The sequence below is a fragment of the Astatotilapia calliptera genome, chromosome 14 (assembly GCF_900246225.1).
Source record: "Astatotilapia calliptera chromosome 14, fAstCal1.2, whole genome shotgun sequence".
NCBI classification, from domain to species: Eukaryota; Metazoa; Chordata; class Actinopteri; order Cichliformes; family Cichlidae; genus Astatotilapia; species Astatotilapia calliptera.
In genome coordinates this window covers 36616948-36634687 of record NC_039315.1, presented here as the reverse complement: position 1 = coordinate 36634687, position 17740 = coordinate 36616948, and the positions used below count along the sequence as shown (strand labels likewise).

General features: G+C 42.1%; 3 protein-coding genes across 10 annotated transcripts; 1 reads left to right on the top strand and 2 right to left on the bottom strand.

The window, feature by feature from the left end:
- Positions 1–554: 554 nt before the first annotated feature.
- On the bottom strand, positions 555–6585 carry tnfaip1 (tumor necrosis factor, alpha-induced protein 1 (endothelial)). The gene is made up of 7 exons (XM_026192067.1): positions 6418–6585; positions 4951–5306; positions 3912–4081; positions 2375–2458; positions 2050–2102; positions 1685–1880; positions 555–1258 (listed from the first exon to the last, which is right to left on the bottom strand). The coding sequence occupies exons 2-7, from the start codon at positions 5195–5197 to the stop codon at positions 1028–1030; spliced, it is 981 nt and encodes a 326-aa protein (XP_026047852.1). The 5' UTR covers positions 5198–5306; positions 6418–6585; the 3' UTR covers positions 555–1027.
- A 720-nt stretch (positions 6586–7305) lies between these two features.
- Positions 7306–11259, top strand: ift20 (intraflagellar transport 20 homolog (Chlamydomonas)). 3 transcript variants are annotated; one of them, XM_026192071.1, is made up of 5 exons: positions 7306–7327; positions 9483–9620; positions 9704–9789; positions 9945–10048; positions 10530–11259. In XM_026192071.1, the coding sequence occupies exons 2-5, from the start codon at positions 9494–9496 to the stop codon at positions 10609–10611; spliced, it is 399 nt and encodes a 132-aa protein (XP_026047856.1). In that variant the 5' UTR covers positions 7306–7327; positions 9483–9493; the 3' UTR covers positions 10612–11259. The 3 variants fall into 3 exon arrangements, with proteins under 3 accessions (XP_026047856.1, XP_026047853.1, XP_026047855.1); XM_026192068.1 differs by lacking the exon at positions 7306–7327 and adding an exon at positions 7838–8173; XM_026192070.1 differs by lacking the exon at positions 7306–7327 and adding an exon at positions 8196–8394.
- Positions 11019–17732, bottom strand: lyrm9 (LYR motif containing 9). Of its 6 annotated transcripts, XR_003274416.1 has the most exons (5): positions 17669–17732; positions 15357–15500; positions 13057–13149; positions 12903–12976; positions 11019–12490 (listed from the first exon to the last, which is right to left on the bottom strand). XR_003274416.1 is itself a non-coding variant. In XM_026192072.1 (4 exons), the coding sequence occupies exons 1-4, from the start codon at positions 17729–17731 to the stop codon at positions 12959–12961; spliced, it is 318 nt and encodes a 105-aa protein (XP_026047857.1). In that variant the 5' UTR covers position 17732; the 3' UTR covers positions 12795–12958. The 6 variants fall into 6 exon arrangements, 5 of the variants coding, with proteins under 5 accessions (XP_026047857.1, XP_026047859.1, XP_026047858.1 ...); XM_026192072.1 differs by lacking the exon at positions 11019–12490 and having other exon boundaries at positions 12795–12976; XM_026192074.1 differs by lacking the exon at positions 11019–12490 and having other exon boundaries at positions 12795–12976; positions 17622–17679.
- Between the last annotated feature and the right edge of the window lie 8 nt (positions 17733–17740).

Here is a 17740-nt window from a genome sequence, read left to right as displayed (position 1 = left end):
ATGCTGTAGCAGCCGTTCCTCCATCTGTGTCCGTTGCTTCAGGTGTTTCAATGCCAGCAGCTCAGAGTCACCATGGTTGACTTAGAATACGTGTTTGCACAATTTCCCTTTACACAAACACTTTGTATTGTACTCCATTACAAATGAATCAATATTAAACCTGTAAAAATCTTCAAAATACATACTAATGTCATTCAGGTGCGTTTCAGCAGGGACACGAGGAAAAGTTTCAGGACGCCGGCCCTCGAGGACTGGAGTTTGACACCTGTGCTTTAGAGCATCTCCCTGCTTCCCTTTTCCTTTATCCCGACGACAAAATCAACTCTCAGTAATGGAGAATCACCTTGTTGCTAGGTTCCTGTTTTTAAATGCTTGAATGACAAACAAAAACCCCAACAGTCCTCTGAAAATGGTCGAAGTTGTCTGAAGACTGAAAGCTGAGGCGTTAGAATAGCTCAGCATCAGCTGGTCTCCGAGTCGACTGCGTTTGAATCCTCTGACAGCTGAGCTCAAACCACAATAACACCTGCCTCCCACAAACAAAGACAAACAAATACAGAACAACACTAACTTTTATCTTAGAGGCTTTATGAAAAACTCCATTAAAACACCTTCGAGGCAAAGCATTTCCCGTAAATCCAACAGATTCGTCACCGGCAAACAACAACCTGGAAATGCGTCTGTGAAAAATACAGTCAATAAATGTGAAACGTGCTTTGCTGCTACGTGTGCTATGATGGTTCTAATAAACAGTGCATGGTAGAGGTTTTCTTTGTTGCACTTCAAAATGTAAATTTGATTAGAAAAGAAAAAGCTGCAGGTATTTGGTGTTTAACGCTGCTCTGAATCCTGATGATGTGTAAAGTAAGAATGAGCAGAGAACATCTACAGTCACGTGAGGTTTCACTGAGGCCATCACTTGCACCTCTGAGACGGCAGAAAGTAATAAAAAAAAAAAAACATATGAGCATCCATCGGACTTTAAGTTCATCATCATCAAAAAAAAGCTGCGGTCTGTCCAGCGGTCCTAGTGTCCCAGCTGCCTGTCGTCGTATGTGCTGTACCTCTTGACGTGGATTCTACGGACACGCTCGCGCAGTTCTGGACCTCCAGGCCCCTCCTCCTCCTCGCTGTGAGAGCCACAGTTGTTGTATCTCCGACGCGTGGCCTCGAGCAGGGAGTTGTCGGGCAGCGGCATCGTCTCGTAAAGCAAGGTGTTCAGAGTCTCCTCGTAGATTCGCGCTTCAGGGAATTCCACCTGAGAAGGAGTGATTGGAAGGAAACGTTGAAATCCCACCACCCAGCTTAGTCACATCACCTGGAGCGTCACAGCAGGTAAAGCAATCCACCTTTGCTGCCACTCACACCATACAAACTGTGCTTTAATGTTTTCTTACTTCCTTTTAGTTCACAAACTCAACGACCTGTATGTGTGTAAAAAAGCAACAAAGTGCACAAAGCTGCTATCAAACAAGAAGAGCTGGCAAACACAGCGCAGTCATCAGCATGCCGGCAGCAGAGCCTTCAGTCCAGCGTCCATGATGAAGGGTCAGAGGTTATGCCTGTGACCCAGAAACTATGCTGAGCACAATAAGAATCTAACTGGAGGAACTCGGTACCCCGAAGAAAACCCACAAAACACAAAGAGCAACACGGGAGATTCCCACCAGCCGCTCCGCCTCACCTTGGTCTGCTTCTTCTCAGTGGCGTAGACGATGGAGGTGCAGCAAACCTCAGCCAGCTTGCGACCCTGGCCATAGAAGGACCAGCAGCAGATCTCGTCCCCGATGACGTCTTTGATGAAGAGGATGCGGCCGTTGAAGCTGAGAGACAGCCGGTCGAACAGCTCGATGTTCTTCAGCAGGTGGTCGTCAGAGTTGCTGTTGAGATAAAGGCGGAGTGATGTAGAGCAGAGGTCCACGAGCTCAGTACAGTTTATCAGCTTCAAAACAACCAACAGTCTCCCCTCACAGAGTACTTTGAAAGGAAGGAAAACAATTGTTCTTGCATTACGAGAGCCAATAAGATCTTTGGAGGAACCTTTGTTACCTGGTGTAGGAGTACTTGTTGTTGCTTCTGTTGTATACCAGCTTCACGACAGGCTACCAGGAGCAAGCACAAAGATCAAACATCTGAATTCCACTGCGTTAATATTCAAGCAGGCATTTCAAATACTGCAAGAGTACTATAAAAAATAAAAAAAATTTATACATGATGTGTTAGAGATCAGCTACAATGACGTTTTACTGACATGTTTCTGCTGTAACAATGAAAATGACCAAGGCTACACTGAAGCTATAATCAAAAACACATTGTTTCAGAAATGACAGCCTTACTTGATGCTGCAAAGACAACAGTGATGCTCTGCATGTACCTTGGTAGAAGACTGGATGAGCTTCTCTTCTTCCTTAATTGAGGTGACTACAGGTATAACACACATGGGCTGCTCTTTATTACCCTGTTAACAATAATTATAATTTACAGTTTACATCTGACATCATAACAGTCTTGCTTTTCCTGGAAGTTTAACAATAACCAACCAGACAGAGGCTGATCCACAGAGACGTTTGTAGCTTCACACAGAACCTGAGACAAACTGTGGGTGGTTACAGTGGGCAGAGTTCTTACACAGGCCGTCGTTCCCGTCACAGCCCCAAACAGGACTCGGTGTTCCTGGCTGGAATTGGACCAGCAACCTTACACTTGCTAAGTAAATGTGAAAGCCACTACACTGAAGGCCAGCACTGTAACTCCTCAGTGACCACATGAGTAACAAACTAGAATTTGGGGAGTCACATGATCAGACACTGCTCGCTTTACACCTCCGATATTTCTATTTTTTTAAAGTCAACAGCGAGATGAATATTTGAGAGCTTCGAAAAAGATATTTTATCTCCAAATGTTTTCTTCTCAGCACTTTCGTGGCTCCTGCACAGCAAGAACAGAGTAACGTGTTTCCAGCACACGATACCAAAAGCCTTCACTAAATTCAAAAACACAGGGACTGTGTCACAGGCGAGACGGAGCTCATCTTTGGGCCTGCACGTCTGCCAGGTGAACTGGCATTTATAGATAATCTCACTGCTAATGCAAGGAACAGGTTGACAGGAGTAACCACAGAGGTTACATCATGGAGAACCGGAGCCCTGCTGTGTTCATCACCTGATCCCAGAGCTGAAGATCAGACTAAAGGCTGCGTCCACACAACCAACAAGAATCAGTAATCTTATGATTATTAATGATGACGATAATGTGCTAATATGAGGGTCTAGAGCTACTCACATTTGTGTAAGCTTACTTAGATCACAGTTTGGCACTTGAAAGTAGTTTCCAGTATTTCATTTTTGGGTACTGAAGCGCTGCAGTCTGAAGAGCAACAAAGTGCCCAAACACTGTGTGGACCGTACGAGTCCGTATCAAATCAAACTGTATTTATACAGCACATAGTAAAACAACAGTGTTGACCATAGTGCTTCACAGTCAGTAAAAGCATGAGACAATTAAAACAAACAATAAAACAGGACAAACAAACACACAACAAGCTAAAACAGCCAACTAGTTAGAATCAAAGGCCAAAGTAACAAGATAAGTTTTAAGACGTGATTTAAAAGACTGGATCGACTCGGCAGTACGAACATGAACAGGGAGGTTATTCCAGAGGTGCCACGGTTGCAAAGGCCCGGTCACCGCTCGACTTCATTCGAGACCTAGGTTGTGCTAGGAGCCTGTGATTGGATGATCTAAGTGCTCTGTTGGGATTGTATAAGTGGAGGAGTTCAGAGAGACAGCTGGGCGCTAAATTATTCAGAATTTTAAAAGTGAACAAAAGCATTTTAAAATCTATGCGATATTTAACAGGGAGCCAATGTAGTTTGGCTAAAACCGGAGCAATGCGTATGGATGGAACTGACCTGCAGCGAGTTTTGGCAGAGCTCCACTAGGCCCTGGACGAGGAAATGCTTTGCCTCGACCAGCAGCTCCTGGACGGCCTGTCGACCTTTGGGTAAGGCAACTCTGCCATCTCGAAGGTAACACAGGATGCTGCCAAAGTGCTTCCCGCTGCGGTCGATCAGGATCCAACCTGAGCAAAGAGACAGTGCTGAGAACATGGACCTGCTGTGGCACCTCAAAGGAAACAGCGTGTAGCCGACATGGCAGCAAACCCAGCATCTCTGAGAGGAAGCTGTGTGCAAGTCTCGCTGGTGTTACTGCTGTCAAAATGTCTTATCCACTGTTGGACCGGCCTTTTATTATCAAGCCCATAGGTTTGTATTTCAGACACCCTCGGACACATTCACGGAGACCTGTCTCTAGCAAATTAGAAAGGTCATAAAACTTTATATTTTAACTGGTCTGTGCAATTTCTGCGGCTTGCTGCTAAAACCTTGTTGGTAAACATCACTGTGAAACTTTTCTGCACGAGTTCATGGTAAACATGTTCCCGTTCATGTAAGAAAAAGCATATATGAAGCTTTAGAAGACGACTAAGCATTTCCTCTTCTGTGCTTGTCTGGGTGCAGATGTCAGAGTCCGACTATCAACAGCTGACAAGTCTGATATCAAATAGAGTTTAGATCAGTGCAACTCTGCAGATGAACTTCTCTATAAGAAAGACGTCTGCTGAAAAACTAATTGTTGCATAGTTGACGTCAACTAGCATTTTCCACAAAGGACAGAGCGAGTTTAGAGCATGCCTCCCCACTATCCAAAAGCACCTGTTGTTCAATCAGTACAGATTGAAATAAATGAATAAATACTGGCAGCTAAAATTTAATTCAAAGTGACTGAAATTTAAAGTCAAGCTTGGATTCGTGAGCCAGAATCTTGACTTAAACATTTAGTGGAACTTAATGTGTAATCTTTCCTACTTTAAACACAGTGAATGTATGCATGCAGTGTATGTGAGGTTATACTTTGGGAAACTTGTATCTGCAGCTCAGAAATGCTCACCGTCTTTATCTGTGAACACTTCCTTCTTTCCACTGAACATAGCCTTCAGCATGGAGTTTTGCTTGGTCAGCACCTGCAGCGTCGTATAAAACAGCATCCCTCCAACGTTGAGCCGAACATACTTGTTGCCTAAGCCCACTGCTCCGTGATGACTACAGGTCTTGGTCTTGGGACAAGCCAGAGGAAGGTCTGGGGAGGTGGTTTCGGACTTGCTGAGGTCCTGGGGTAGGCAGCTGTCCCCAGACATGTCCCTTTGGAGATAGATGACCACCCTGCAGATGGAGGTCCGCAGGTCCCCCGCCGTGTTGACCACTATTGATGAGGCCGCCACAACCTCCTGGTGCTCCAGGTCATTCCTGAAAAACAACAAAACAAACAAGAGTCCTGAATTACACCCCAACATTCTCTGTGGAGCTACACGGAGGTCAGCGTTGATCAAAACTGTTGCATTAATCATATAAAACACGCAGAGATGGAGGGGAATCTGCCCAGCCCAGAGTGGAAACCACCTGCCCTACTGCCATCTCTCCCTCAGAGGAATGAGGCTGGACCGGAAACTGAAAGGGTGGGGAGGGGGCACATATCATTAGTCACTGAAAAGGGCCACATAAAAAGCTTAAATCGCGTTTTATGTTTTTCTCGGGAAGGGTAGTAAAAATATTTATTTTTCAACTTTAAAATTTTTAATTTTTTTTTTTTTTTGTATTTAATCTGTTATTGTATATTTTACACATGTTTGTATGCGATATTGTATTTGTTTTAAATGTTATATACCTATGTGGTATGTGACTTTTGTTGCTATGATGCCAGGTCTCTCTTGGAAATGAGATTTTTAATCTCAATGAGATTTTTTACCTGGATAAATAAAGGATTAATAATAAAAAAAATCACTAATAACGAGTAAAAGGCTAATAACAATAATCTCGTACAGCTTTTGTTGAGTGCGCATGTCAAAGAAAGAGACCGTTTAGCAGCAGAATGACTTTCAGCAAACTAACCAGATGCGTTCACGTGTCAGTGGGGGGGTCAGGTCACTCGGCATGCTTTGTTCGGTCGAAACGTTATTATGTACTCATTTCACACCGTTACGTTATTACCGATAATTCACCGGATTCTTGAAATACTAACGCTACTGGATTATTAGCTTTGCGTCAATGTTTCACAGCTAGTTCCTGCGCATGTGTTTCGCTAAGGTTAGCTAATGTTTGAGCAGGATGTCAAGACTTCGAACGCGAAAACCTGGAAATCCTAGATCTTGAAAATGTGTTTGTGTGAGCACGTTTTGAATCTATTCAAAGATAGCAAAGCTTAAATATGACGCAGAGAAACTTTACGTTGCCAAGTAAGTGTGTCACACTCAACAAGTCACATGAAACTGACAGATTTCAGTGGAAAGCTTAACGTTGTCGCCCTTCGCTACATCCTGAGAGTAAACGACACTAAATACGTCTGCAAACATTTACTCACCGACCTCCCTGCGCTGTATTTCAGTTGTTAGATAAATGTACACAAGCAGTCAGCTTTATCGCCGCTGCGTAAGAAAAAGAAGTTCAACCAACTCAAGCCCACGCCTTCTTCTTCCACCGAGTTTACTAGTGATGTGTCGGTCGCAAACGAAACGGCTCTTAGAGCTGGCTCTTTGACGTGAACGACACGAGCCGGCTCCTTATCGCGAGCTGTGGGGTTTGTTTTTTTCTTTCTCTCACCCTCTCTCTCTCTCACCCTTTTCCTGCTTCACTCCACAGAGCCTTGTGCTTTGCGCTGGGCAGAGGGGGGAGGGGCGGTAGTTACACTCAGTAGCACAGGAACAGCGCAGGAGGGAGAGAGAGAGAGAGAGAGAGAGAGAGCAGGGACAACAACATCACATAAGAAAGGTATAGTAATCATCCACAACTATTTTCAGTTGCAGATGATAAAGGATTCAGAAAGTTTATTCATGCAGGTCCATATAACAGAGAATGTGCATCTTCTTTTTGTTTTCATATTTTTTCATATTTATATTTAATTGTGTTGTGGTTTGCAGTGTTTTGTGTTGTTTCACTTTAATTTTGTTTAAAAGGAAAAAGCTGAAAATTTAAATAGTTAAAAGTTGAAATGTAAATAGTTGTTTTTTGTATTATATGATTTATTTATTACATTTTATGTGGAGTAAATAAACCAAAGTATATTTACGGTGGCCCCCAGAGACAAAGCACGTACAGACTCCAAAACATGTACAAACCCCGAAGCACGTACAAACTCCAAAACACATAAAAACTCCAAAACACGTATAAAACACAACAGAAGTGCTCCAGGATGCTAGGGGGCAGAGTTGAGCTTTTGTGGCTACACAAGCCAGGAAGTACAAACGACTGGATTTGGTGTGTGGTAGTAACAGGTAAATGAACATATTTTAAATTATTTGAATATATATGAGTGCTTGTGTATAAATACACAAACAATACACATATGCTTTCAATTGTGTAATTTAAGTGATCTAGGTAGCTCTGTTTTGGAAGTTCAGTTAACGCTAGAAATGTGCTTTGGAGTTTGTACATGCTTTGGAATTTGTACATGCTTTTTGGAGTTTGTATGTGCTTTGTCTCTAGGGGCCACTGTATATATTTACATATAAACATATATAAATAAAACCATGTGTTTTTTTGCATAATTTTATATTGTTGTTAATAATTAATTAATTAAAGCAACAAAACAACCTGAAGATCCGGTTGGAAGCCGAAAGAGCCGGTTGGAAGCCGAAAGAGCCGGCTCTTTTTATTGAGACGAGCCGAAAGAACCGGTTCTCTAAAAAGCTCCGGAAATCCCATCACTAGAGTTTATGCTGGCCAGGCCTTCAATTGCAAAGCACAATGCTGCCCTCGTCCGTCAGTAACAGGTATTGCAAGACAAACTGCCCTGCCTTCATTGGATTGGAATGTTCGTGTACACGCCAGTCCCGTTCCATTTCATTCAGCTGTCACGCCTCCCACAGGTCTTACCTTGGTTTTTCAGTTTTAACTCTTTGTTGTGACTGTAGGAAGCACCTTTTATAAAATACAGAAGTGCCTTCATAGTATAGGGCTCTGGATGAGGCAGGTTACGGAAACAAACGCGCACACACACAAACACAGGGAGGAGCGTTTGGTTTCCCTGGCAGCGAGAAGATGAGGAGGAGCTTTGGTTGGTTGTTACTCTGCCACATAGTCAAACAACAGAGAACCATCTGTGACTGCGGTTAGAAGAGGTAAAATCACACGTACAAGCGTTTTTAAATCATATTAGGGGTTAATGAAACCGTGTTGTCCTCGTAGGTTTATTAGCTTTAACGGGGTTAATGTGTTGCGTCCAACTAGCGTTAGTGAGCAGCTTAGCTAACTAGCTATTTGAATTAGCTAACTAATTTTAGCAAGCTAGCTAACAGTGTTAGCCTGTGTCACAGTTAGTGATTTCGACTGGCAGGAAATAGTGAGTAATACTACAGCTTTCTTTTGTTTTACTTACTCAGACTGTTTATAACGTTTTTGTACATTCAAATAAGTTAAGGTTAGTTTCCATTGTATCCGATGTTAATGTGATTCTGATGACTTGCACTGGAGAAGCCTGTAGTTATGTGTACGTGTTTATTTGATGATAATTTGACCGTGAATAGAGCTGCTTGTAAAATGTTCGTTTCGAACCTGTCTCTCACTGAAGACCACAGTTCAACGAAAAGTTCATTTTGCATGAACGGACCATATGTTACCGTTAGTGGCTAAACGTGACTGGACGTCCAGACATACAGTCAAAAACAAGGCTCCGACGTCTGGTTGGAAACACTGACGTCATGTGACCATGGCTAACTGAGGTCTTCGGTTTCAAACAGGTGGCTTCCCTGCGGCGATATCTTTGATTGTTAGCCAGTAGAACAAACATGATGACACTAAACTCCCAGAAACCTTCAGTCAGCAGCAGCAGAAACAACCACAGCACAGGGCTCAACAGATAGTGCTGTGGCACTATAGACGTAACAGTGACCTCACTAGACCTTCCAGTTTAGTTTGTTGGTTTCTTTACCTGCAGTTTGATCTATTTTGTGACTTTTGATGTTTTGGAAGACTGCAAATAATGAACAAAAAGACAGTATTATTCTAATTATTTTATAACTTATGTATATAATATATAATAATGTTATTATATTGTTGTTGTTAGGCACCATAGGGTGAGACTCTATATGTCACTGATCTGTCACAGGGCTAACACACAGAGACAGACAGCCATTTGCACTCACCGTCACATCTATGGGCAATTTTGATTCAGTTAACCTGACCCCACTAACTGCATGTCTCTGTGGGAGGAAGCTGAAGAAAACCGATGCAAACACAGTGTTAGTAAATGAGGGCCAGATGAAGTCATCTGTACTGTAAGATTTTATATCGGGCTGGAAAGCCTGCTAACTACAGTAGCAGTTAAAGGACTTGTTCTGGATGCTGATATCAAAGCTATATGTTTTATCCGTGTTTAACTTCTCTCATGCCGGTCTTCCTCTATCACTCTTTCTGTCTCCTTTGTGGCAGGCCCCGTGGCCATGGCTACAGACCCATTAGCTGAGGCAGGCTTTTATTTTGATGAACTCAACAAGCTGCGAGTGTTGGAGCCTGATGTCAGCCAGAAGACTTCAGAGCTCAAAGAAGAGTGCAAAGAGTTTGTGGACAGTAAGCACAGATCACATTTAGTTTAACCTGCTCTCCTAACATTAGCAGGTCCTGCATCTACAGACACGTGTTCTTCTTTACAGAAATTGGCCAGTTTCAGAAGATAGTGGGAGGTCTGATTGAGCTCGTGGATGAACTGGCAAAAGAAGCAGAGACAGAAAAGATGAAGGTAAGCTCGATATTTGAAGACTTTTCATTGGCTCTTGCAAAAGAAGTTGTAGTGCTCGTGTACTAAAGCTTTATAACATCTGAGTGTGTCTGTATGATATGTGATCATGAGAATGAGACTTTTATCAGGTATGATTCTGTGTTATTCTCCTTCAGGCCATTGGAGCCAGAAACCTGCTGACGTCTGTAGCAAAGCAAAGAGAGGCCCAGCAGCAGCAGCTTCAGGCTCTCATAGCAGAGAAGAAGGTGCAGCTTGAAAGGTAATATAGGAAAAAAAAGAGTGGGTAGAGACACCCATCTGTGCAGGACAGTAGGCTATGATGTCCCATGTGTATAATCGGGGATATGACAATTCTCCAAAACCTTAGTGTTTTTGTTTTTGTTTGTTTTTTTTACAGGATGTGAAACACAATAGGAAAAAAACACATGTAGCATAAACTTTCCAGCTTTCATCAGACCAGCACGCTCCATGTTGTTGTCACACAGTTATACAATATTGCATTTATATTGTATTCCAATGTTTAATTGTAACACTCCTAAAAAAATTATAATAGTACTTGTGTGTGCCTAAATAAAGGCCTTGTGTGGAGAACATATATATTTTCTGTGCAGGGTAGAAACATTTCCATACACATGCTAGCGGAGGAGGCCCAGTGCTGTCCTAATGTGTGGTAGGCGTAAGTAAAGGATAGTCAGGTATCCCTTTCTTATGTCTGTCTGCTGTTTTCTGTTGTGTCCCAGATATCGTATAGAGTACGAAGCTTTGTCCAAAGTGGAGTCAGAGCAGAACGAGTTCATCGACCAGTTTATTCTCCAGAAGTAAGAACTCCCGAGACCAAACAGTCTGCGACTTTCCTCAGTGCCTATCCCATTTTCAGAGAACTACTCCGCTGCAGCTCCTTTTCCGAAGCAGTCCCAAAACTCTGACGTCACGGACGCCTCCTCCTCTGACGTGCTGTGTGTGAACTGACTGCCTGCTGTTTCCCACTGTGGACAGCAGGTGTGTGCATTTACATTGCAGCTTCACGTGCTCACCTCTGCTGGCATCAAGTGTCTCAACATGTCACACCAACACTGAAGACGATGGAGCTATTTATACAAAGAGAACCTATTTATACTATTTATACTTTAGTCTGTATATCTAGTTTTATTACTTTTTGTATCAATGGAGATTAATACTGCATGTGCACGTAGCTGTAAATAAGTTTCAGTTCAAGAAAAATGAGCAGATCAGGATGTTTTTGTTTTATTCCATTGGTTGGTGAGGCCAGTACATACGAAACATTCTCATTGTTTTCTTGTATGTGTATCCTTGTTATCCAGCATTTATTTGAGAAAAATGGTTATACTTGAATACTGTATGTTGCACAGAAGTATCACCTTTGCCTCCAAGCTGTAGAAGAGATGCGTGAGCAAAGTTTAACAATGTGCAATTAAGTATTGTGTTAATAAAGATTACGTGATATGCAAATATTCTGGCACTGTTTTACCTCACATAGGGAAGAAAGCATGTCACAAGCCTAAAACTGCAGAGGGCAGTTCACGTGTGCTTTTATATACTGTAGGTCCACGGATGGAGTCACCTAAACTCCTTCCTGGTTGTGACAAACTGGCTGAAATCTGATCTCGAGTCAGTTCTTTTTCTTCTTTCAGTACTTAAATAGCAACACTTGAAAATCCTCATTTACTAAAAGAAAAGAGAAATATCTTTGCTTCCCCTGCAATCCTGGATCGGACACCCTCCACTGATGCAACATGAGAGCAGCTTTTCTATTCGTCCAACCACCGACTACACATTGACCTGCAAATCTGCTGAAACAGGCCTTTAGGATCTAACCCAGGAAGTCTGAAAGGGCAGCCTGACAGCTAAAGTACACTTTGAATGATTTTCTTTCAGGTGGTTAACATTGATTTTGTTGTTGACACCATCAATAGGAGTACATTATATTACACGGTCTGCTTTTTCAAACGTGTCCATCACCACTGTGTGCAGTACACTGACCGTAGCACTCACTAGTCCCACGTTTTGTCACGTTCCAGCCTTTTTCCAAACTAGATTCATTTTTCACTTTAAATTTCGACACACAACACACCATAACCCCGTGCAGTCAGGTCGTACTGTAAATATGCGAACTGTTAAAGGTGGGATATTTTTAATTGGTGACACGATTGTCCTCCAAGCGTTGCAACAGATTAGTAGTATTGTTGTTGGATGATGAAATGTTTTTCTCCCTTTTGTTTGAAGTCGTCTTTACTAAAGTCAAACGTGTCCAAACAACAGACGTGAGATTTGAAGTTGTGCGTTCAGTTGTTTGTTTTTCTCCATGATGCTGCAGAAGGCACAGAGTCACGTGACAACACAGAATTTAAAAAAACTGAAATAACCGACACGGGAAAGATCAGGTGGATTAGAGATTCCCAGTGTCAGTTTTGATTCCTTTTTGACTGCCCAGCTCTAGTAAGGAACACAGCTGATTTGATGCTAGCTGTCTCAAACAAAGTAGTAAAGTGTGTTTCAGTACTTCCATACCAGACTTTTACTATTAACAAGTACGGGCAGCGATATGTTAGCAGCTGTACTTGCTGCCATCTTCCATGTTCTCCTTCTTCTTCAGCATGGAAGATAATCTAGAAGCCTTGTCGGTCGTATGTCGTCCCCTTCAGTTCTGCTTCTACATCATTACATACGCAGCCTGAGGAACCTACGGCAGTAAAGGAAAAACAAACAAAAAACAAGTACTGTAGCATTTTTCACAGTTCTGGTACGAACGTTAGTACCTTTCTTAGTAGGCTGTAAACATATTTAAAGTTTTAAACGTGCATTAAGGTGGGAGCCATGCTCAGACAACACTGGACCAACTACTACGTGTGTTCATCATTCAGACACAGAGGCTGTAGAGGACATTGATATGTATATAAAGCATAAAACCATGAACTCTTTGTAGTTCGCTGAATAGTTTCAGTTTCCATCTCCTGTTCGACTTTTGCTCCAAGGAACAAACCAACTAAGTTCATGATTGCACATTTAATGGCATAGTTTGAGAACAGTATTTACAGCGAGTCATCCCTCAAAAAAACCATAACACCCTGAGCACTCGCAGACAGGGACAGCACCTTCACCAGTGTGACTCCAGGACAGCCCTGCAAAATGCACCGCCGTGGACACGCGCTCATTTCTTCTTGGTATACTGTGAATGACAAACGAAATGAACATTACGCTTTATGTTCATGTGTGTAACCTTGGAGGTCTTCTTTCCTTTATCCTTACTTTATCAAGAATCCAGTCAGCATCTGCAATCGCTCTCTGGATGATCATCTGTGTCCTCTCAGGGTCGTCTTCATCTGAGTGGCTGTTGTAACCCTGGAAACAAACAGCAAACAAAGACTTTATGATCTTGGCAGAAACTACTTTCAGCAGTAATGATGATGATGATACATTAATGGTGCATGAGTCACAGTTATTGGTTGTTATGGTGACCATAAACATGTCAGCACTATCTAATAATACAAATCAATAGTGCAGCACAAAGGTCAAAGGTCGGGAGTTTTCCTTCACAGGAAACGGCTCGTTAACAATTCAACTGTTCTACTGCTGCTGCCAGCCAATCACATCACAACAGAAACCGAAAATAAGGTTAGCGATGAAGGCAGCGTTAGATGGGCCTCTTCACGTCACTGCAACAACTGTTTGTAGAACTGTGCACGAGTTATTTTTAAGATATTTTGTTGCTTTTCTCCATTTTATATTATATCTGTTTAAAAATGGTCAGATTTTTAACATTTCTGTTGACTTAAAATACACAACACACGTGTCTAAAGTGGTCAGTATGGACTCTAAGACTGGGGTTTTCAGTACAGTCAACAAAAGATGAATTGTATTCACCATCACCCAAATCTCCTGACACAAGTCATTTCTAATCCCCATAACGATATAATCACAATATTGGCATTTTCTGTAAATTCAGTGAATAGTTTATATAACCAACACATTGAAAGTACTGCTCGTTTTTTACTTCATTGAAATAATAAAAAGTTAAATAAATATGATTATTGTAGGAGCCATAATTGAATGTATTGAATTTTGATGATCACTGGGTTTTTATTTGTTTGGTTGTTATGGGAGTCACGTGGGTGCTAGCGGTGACATAAATGGGCGTTGTCAGTCTGTCATTCACTGGTTTTGATTTTGACAGAGAGGAGGGCTGGGTAGCCGTAGTTTTTGTTGACCGCTGCACTACATGTTTGCTTCGTTATATTAGAGCCTGTGATGTTGTAAGAGTTTGAATCAGGAGCCGATGATACTACTCTGTAAAAATCGCAAAGCACTTTAATAAACAAGCAAACAATTCCACCTCTCGCATTATTGCGTAAAGTTGACAGCGCGTCAGGCAAATAGGCAGGCTTCATCCCCGGCCTCTAGCGACTGTGGAAGTCGCTACAATTATAAATACACCCCACACAGTCACGTGTTGTGTGTTTTGATCAGTGAACAAAACCATATATGTATATTTATCTTCGGGATTCTTTGTGCTTCTCATTCGCAAACACGCGATTCTTGCTTAGGTGGTGTCAGAGGTCTGTGGTGTGGGTGTCTGTGGAGGGGGCCGGGTCGGCACAGTTTTCTGCTCCATGTCAGACTCGGTTACAGAGGTAACCCCTCGTCTAGCAACGAGCCCCTCGATTTGTTTTGTATGCTCCTTCTGTGTTGCCGTGGTGACTACTGTCGGTGCAAAAGTATCGCAGTTATCGGTGTATTTCACACAATACAAAATAAACTGTCGAGTATAATATGAAACAATCGGCTTTGTCATTTGATATATTTCATCACATCACACGGCCATAAATTCAGTTTTATTTATAAAGCGCTACTCTCCTCAAGGCACTTTATATTGTAAGATCAAGACTCTACAGCAGGGGTCGCCAATCCCAGTCCTCAAGGGCCGGTGTCCCTGCAGGTTTTAGATGTGTCCTTGATCCATCACAGCTGATTTAAATGGATAAATGACCATCTCAACATGTCTCGAAGTTCTCCAGATGCCTGGTAATGAACTAATCATGTGATTCAGGTGTGTTGACCCAGGGTGAGATCTAAAACCTGCAGGACACCGGCCCTCATGGACTGGGATTGGGGACCCCTGCTCTACAGTAATACAAAGATTACTGAATTATCCCGAAAACACACCAGGTTGGGTGGGTCTCTTCCTGTTAAAGTGACGTTCTTCCTCCCCACTGTCACCCTGTGATCATGTGACTGTTCTCTCTTTATTAATGCCAGGTCCCTAAAATAACTATTGCTGTGAACTGGTGCTTAATAAAGACGGCTCACTAATTCTGCATTGAGACAATTTTCATCGTTTTCCCGATCCTCACTATGTGCAGGATTATATGAATACTTCATGAGCACAGATTGATTCTCAATGAGCTGTTTAAAACCATTTCTCTGTGTCAGATGTGATGTAGCTCAGTTAGTCTTGTCACACAAGAGTCCAAAAGGTATTAAAGTTACCGTCACAGTTTCACTTGGAAAACATTTTGCTTGTCATTGATCGGTGCATAAAATGACCTCACCTGTCTTATGGCATGTCGATAGTGTTGTTGCATTGCTGTGGAAGGTAACTGCCTGCAGCACCTGAGCAGGTATCGATACAGCTGCAATGGAGTGTGGACCAACTCGGCTCCAGCTAAAGGTGGCATCCCTTCCTGGTTAAACAGCTGTTGGTAAAAATAAAAACGGACTCTTATGTGTAGACTGCAGATGTGAGAACATCTGGGCTAAGTGTGTGTCAGCAGGGGAAAGCACATGCGTTTTAATATAATGTTGTGAAGCTTTTATAGAGATGATTCCCCAACAGCAGTAACACCAACAAGATGCCTGGAAACATAAATCTGGTACAGGCATGTGGTTAGTGATTTCAGACAGACGAAGCATTAGTAATGCCAACACCAGTGTTGTGCCAAAAACTGATTTCAAATGTTTCTGTGTTTTTTATGTGTAATATCTTTATGTATGTTGGTTAATAGACTTCAGTGAACAGAATACTCTGAAAAAGACATTTTAAAAGTCAACAAGATGTTTTTTTTAACTGGAAAAATTAAGGATATATAAACGTCACTGCCAAAAAACGACTGCAGCTTCTACCTTGTGACATGAATGTTGTTTGTGCCTCAAGATGACCTGATAGCATTCATGAGGGATACATTTGACATTTGTTTCACATATTACAGAGCAACAAGTTATTTATAGCAGTTTAAATACGAGCTATCATTTTTTGGCACAACACCGGCCTGGATCAGAAGGACACTGGCTAGCTTGTGAGGTTTTGTGTAGGTTTGGCGCCCTGGGGAAAAGAGAGCTGGGCTAAAGTAGTTCAAAGTACATTAAAAATAATAATACTGACAAATGGAGATTAGGGCTGCCACAAACGATTATTTTGATAGTCGACTAGTCACCGATTATTTTTGCGATTAGTCGACTAATCAGATCATCATCCACTGGACGTAAAAGTACAGCTTATTGCACCAGCAGCATCTGCTCTTATATAACTATCATTAGCTTACAGCTTGAAGTGAAACTAAAAATAAAGACAAGATGGTAGTTTATTAATTTTTAATGAAATTTGCAGATTGTTTCGGTGAAGTTTAATAAACTCCTTGCTATCTAAAATATAACAGGACACCGGAGTATATTCTCCAGCGTCTCACACTTCTGATAATCAGCTGTCTGCTTGACAGTTTTAGCTGTGCAAAAACTATAACTTTAATCTCAGCCAAACCGATTTACTCAGGAACAAATAAAATACTAAAGAAAGCCAAACTAACATTTTTAAGTTATCTAAGTGACTTATATATATGTTTAACCTGACTAGCGAAAGACGGCGGTGGGTTTGAAAACGATTTGCCGGGAGTCCGGTGTTCTCACGGCTCTAGTTAGCCTTGCCCCCGCCTAGCTAACGAGCTAGTGGGTAACAGACGTCTCCGAAAACGTCGGAGCACTTTTGAAAATATGCGGTGTCTTGATAAACTGAGCAGATATTTGAGGTTTACACAGCTACATTCTCGCCTGAAAATATGTTAAAGGTTTATTTTGTGACCCAGAAAGAATAATAAGAGTAAAGTTAAAACTAACTAGCTGCCGCCATTGTTGACAACTGCGCTGGGCTGCGCTATGAACTCTGGGACACAGCTTCTTCTTCTTCGGGGTTTAACGGCAGCTGGCATCCTTGTACATGCAGTGCTGCCATCTTCTGTTTCAGTCCGTTATTACACTCTTAAATCCTACTACTCATTCCTGCGTCCTTTGTGATCTTACAAAGCTTCAAACGATGCGTCGACTATTAAATTAGTCGTCGACGATTTTAATAGTCGACATAATCGTGACTAGTTGACTAATCGTGGCAGCCCTAATGGAGATACAAGAATACCTCAGATACAGCAGAGACGTGGACACCATAAAGATCACCTATCAGCCACAAACATGAAACAGTGTCCATCATTCAGTTTCCAGTTAATCAAGCAGGACTACTCTCAGTTAGCCAGCTAACTTGGAAACTTATTCCAATGTAGCAATATTAAAAATTAAAAAGCTCCACGTGGCAGTAAAATATTCAGGTTTCGCTCTCGGTGTTTAGAAATTGCTTTCATCCTGACCTTCCAGGTTTACGCTTGGCTGCTCTGGATGTAAACAGTGTTGCTAACTGAGGCTAGCTACTCCCTGACAGAAGCATTCTTTTCCACAGGTCGGAGGCTACACTGTTACTATAAAGCACGCGTGGGTATGCTTACTGTAGCTGTCAGGGTGAACGAAACATCACAAACTCTCCTCAGTGTTCTTACCAAACTTCTATGACCACTGCATTCATAAGCTCCGACTATAATATTACCCGGATGTACTTGATGCCCCGTCTTCTTCTATGGTTGACAAATGTGTTACATTGAAAGAGCATCGACTCCTG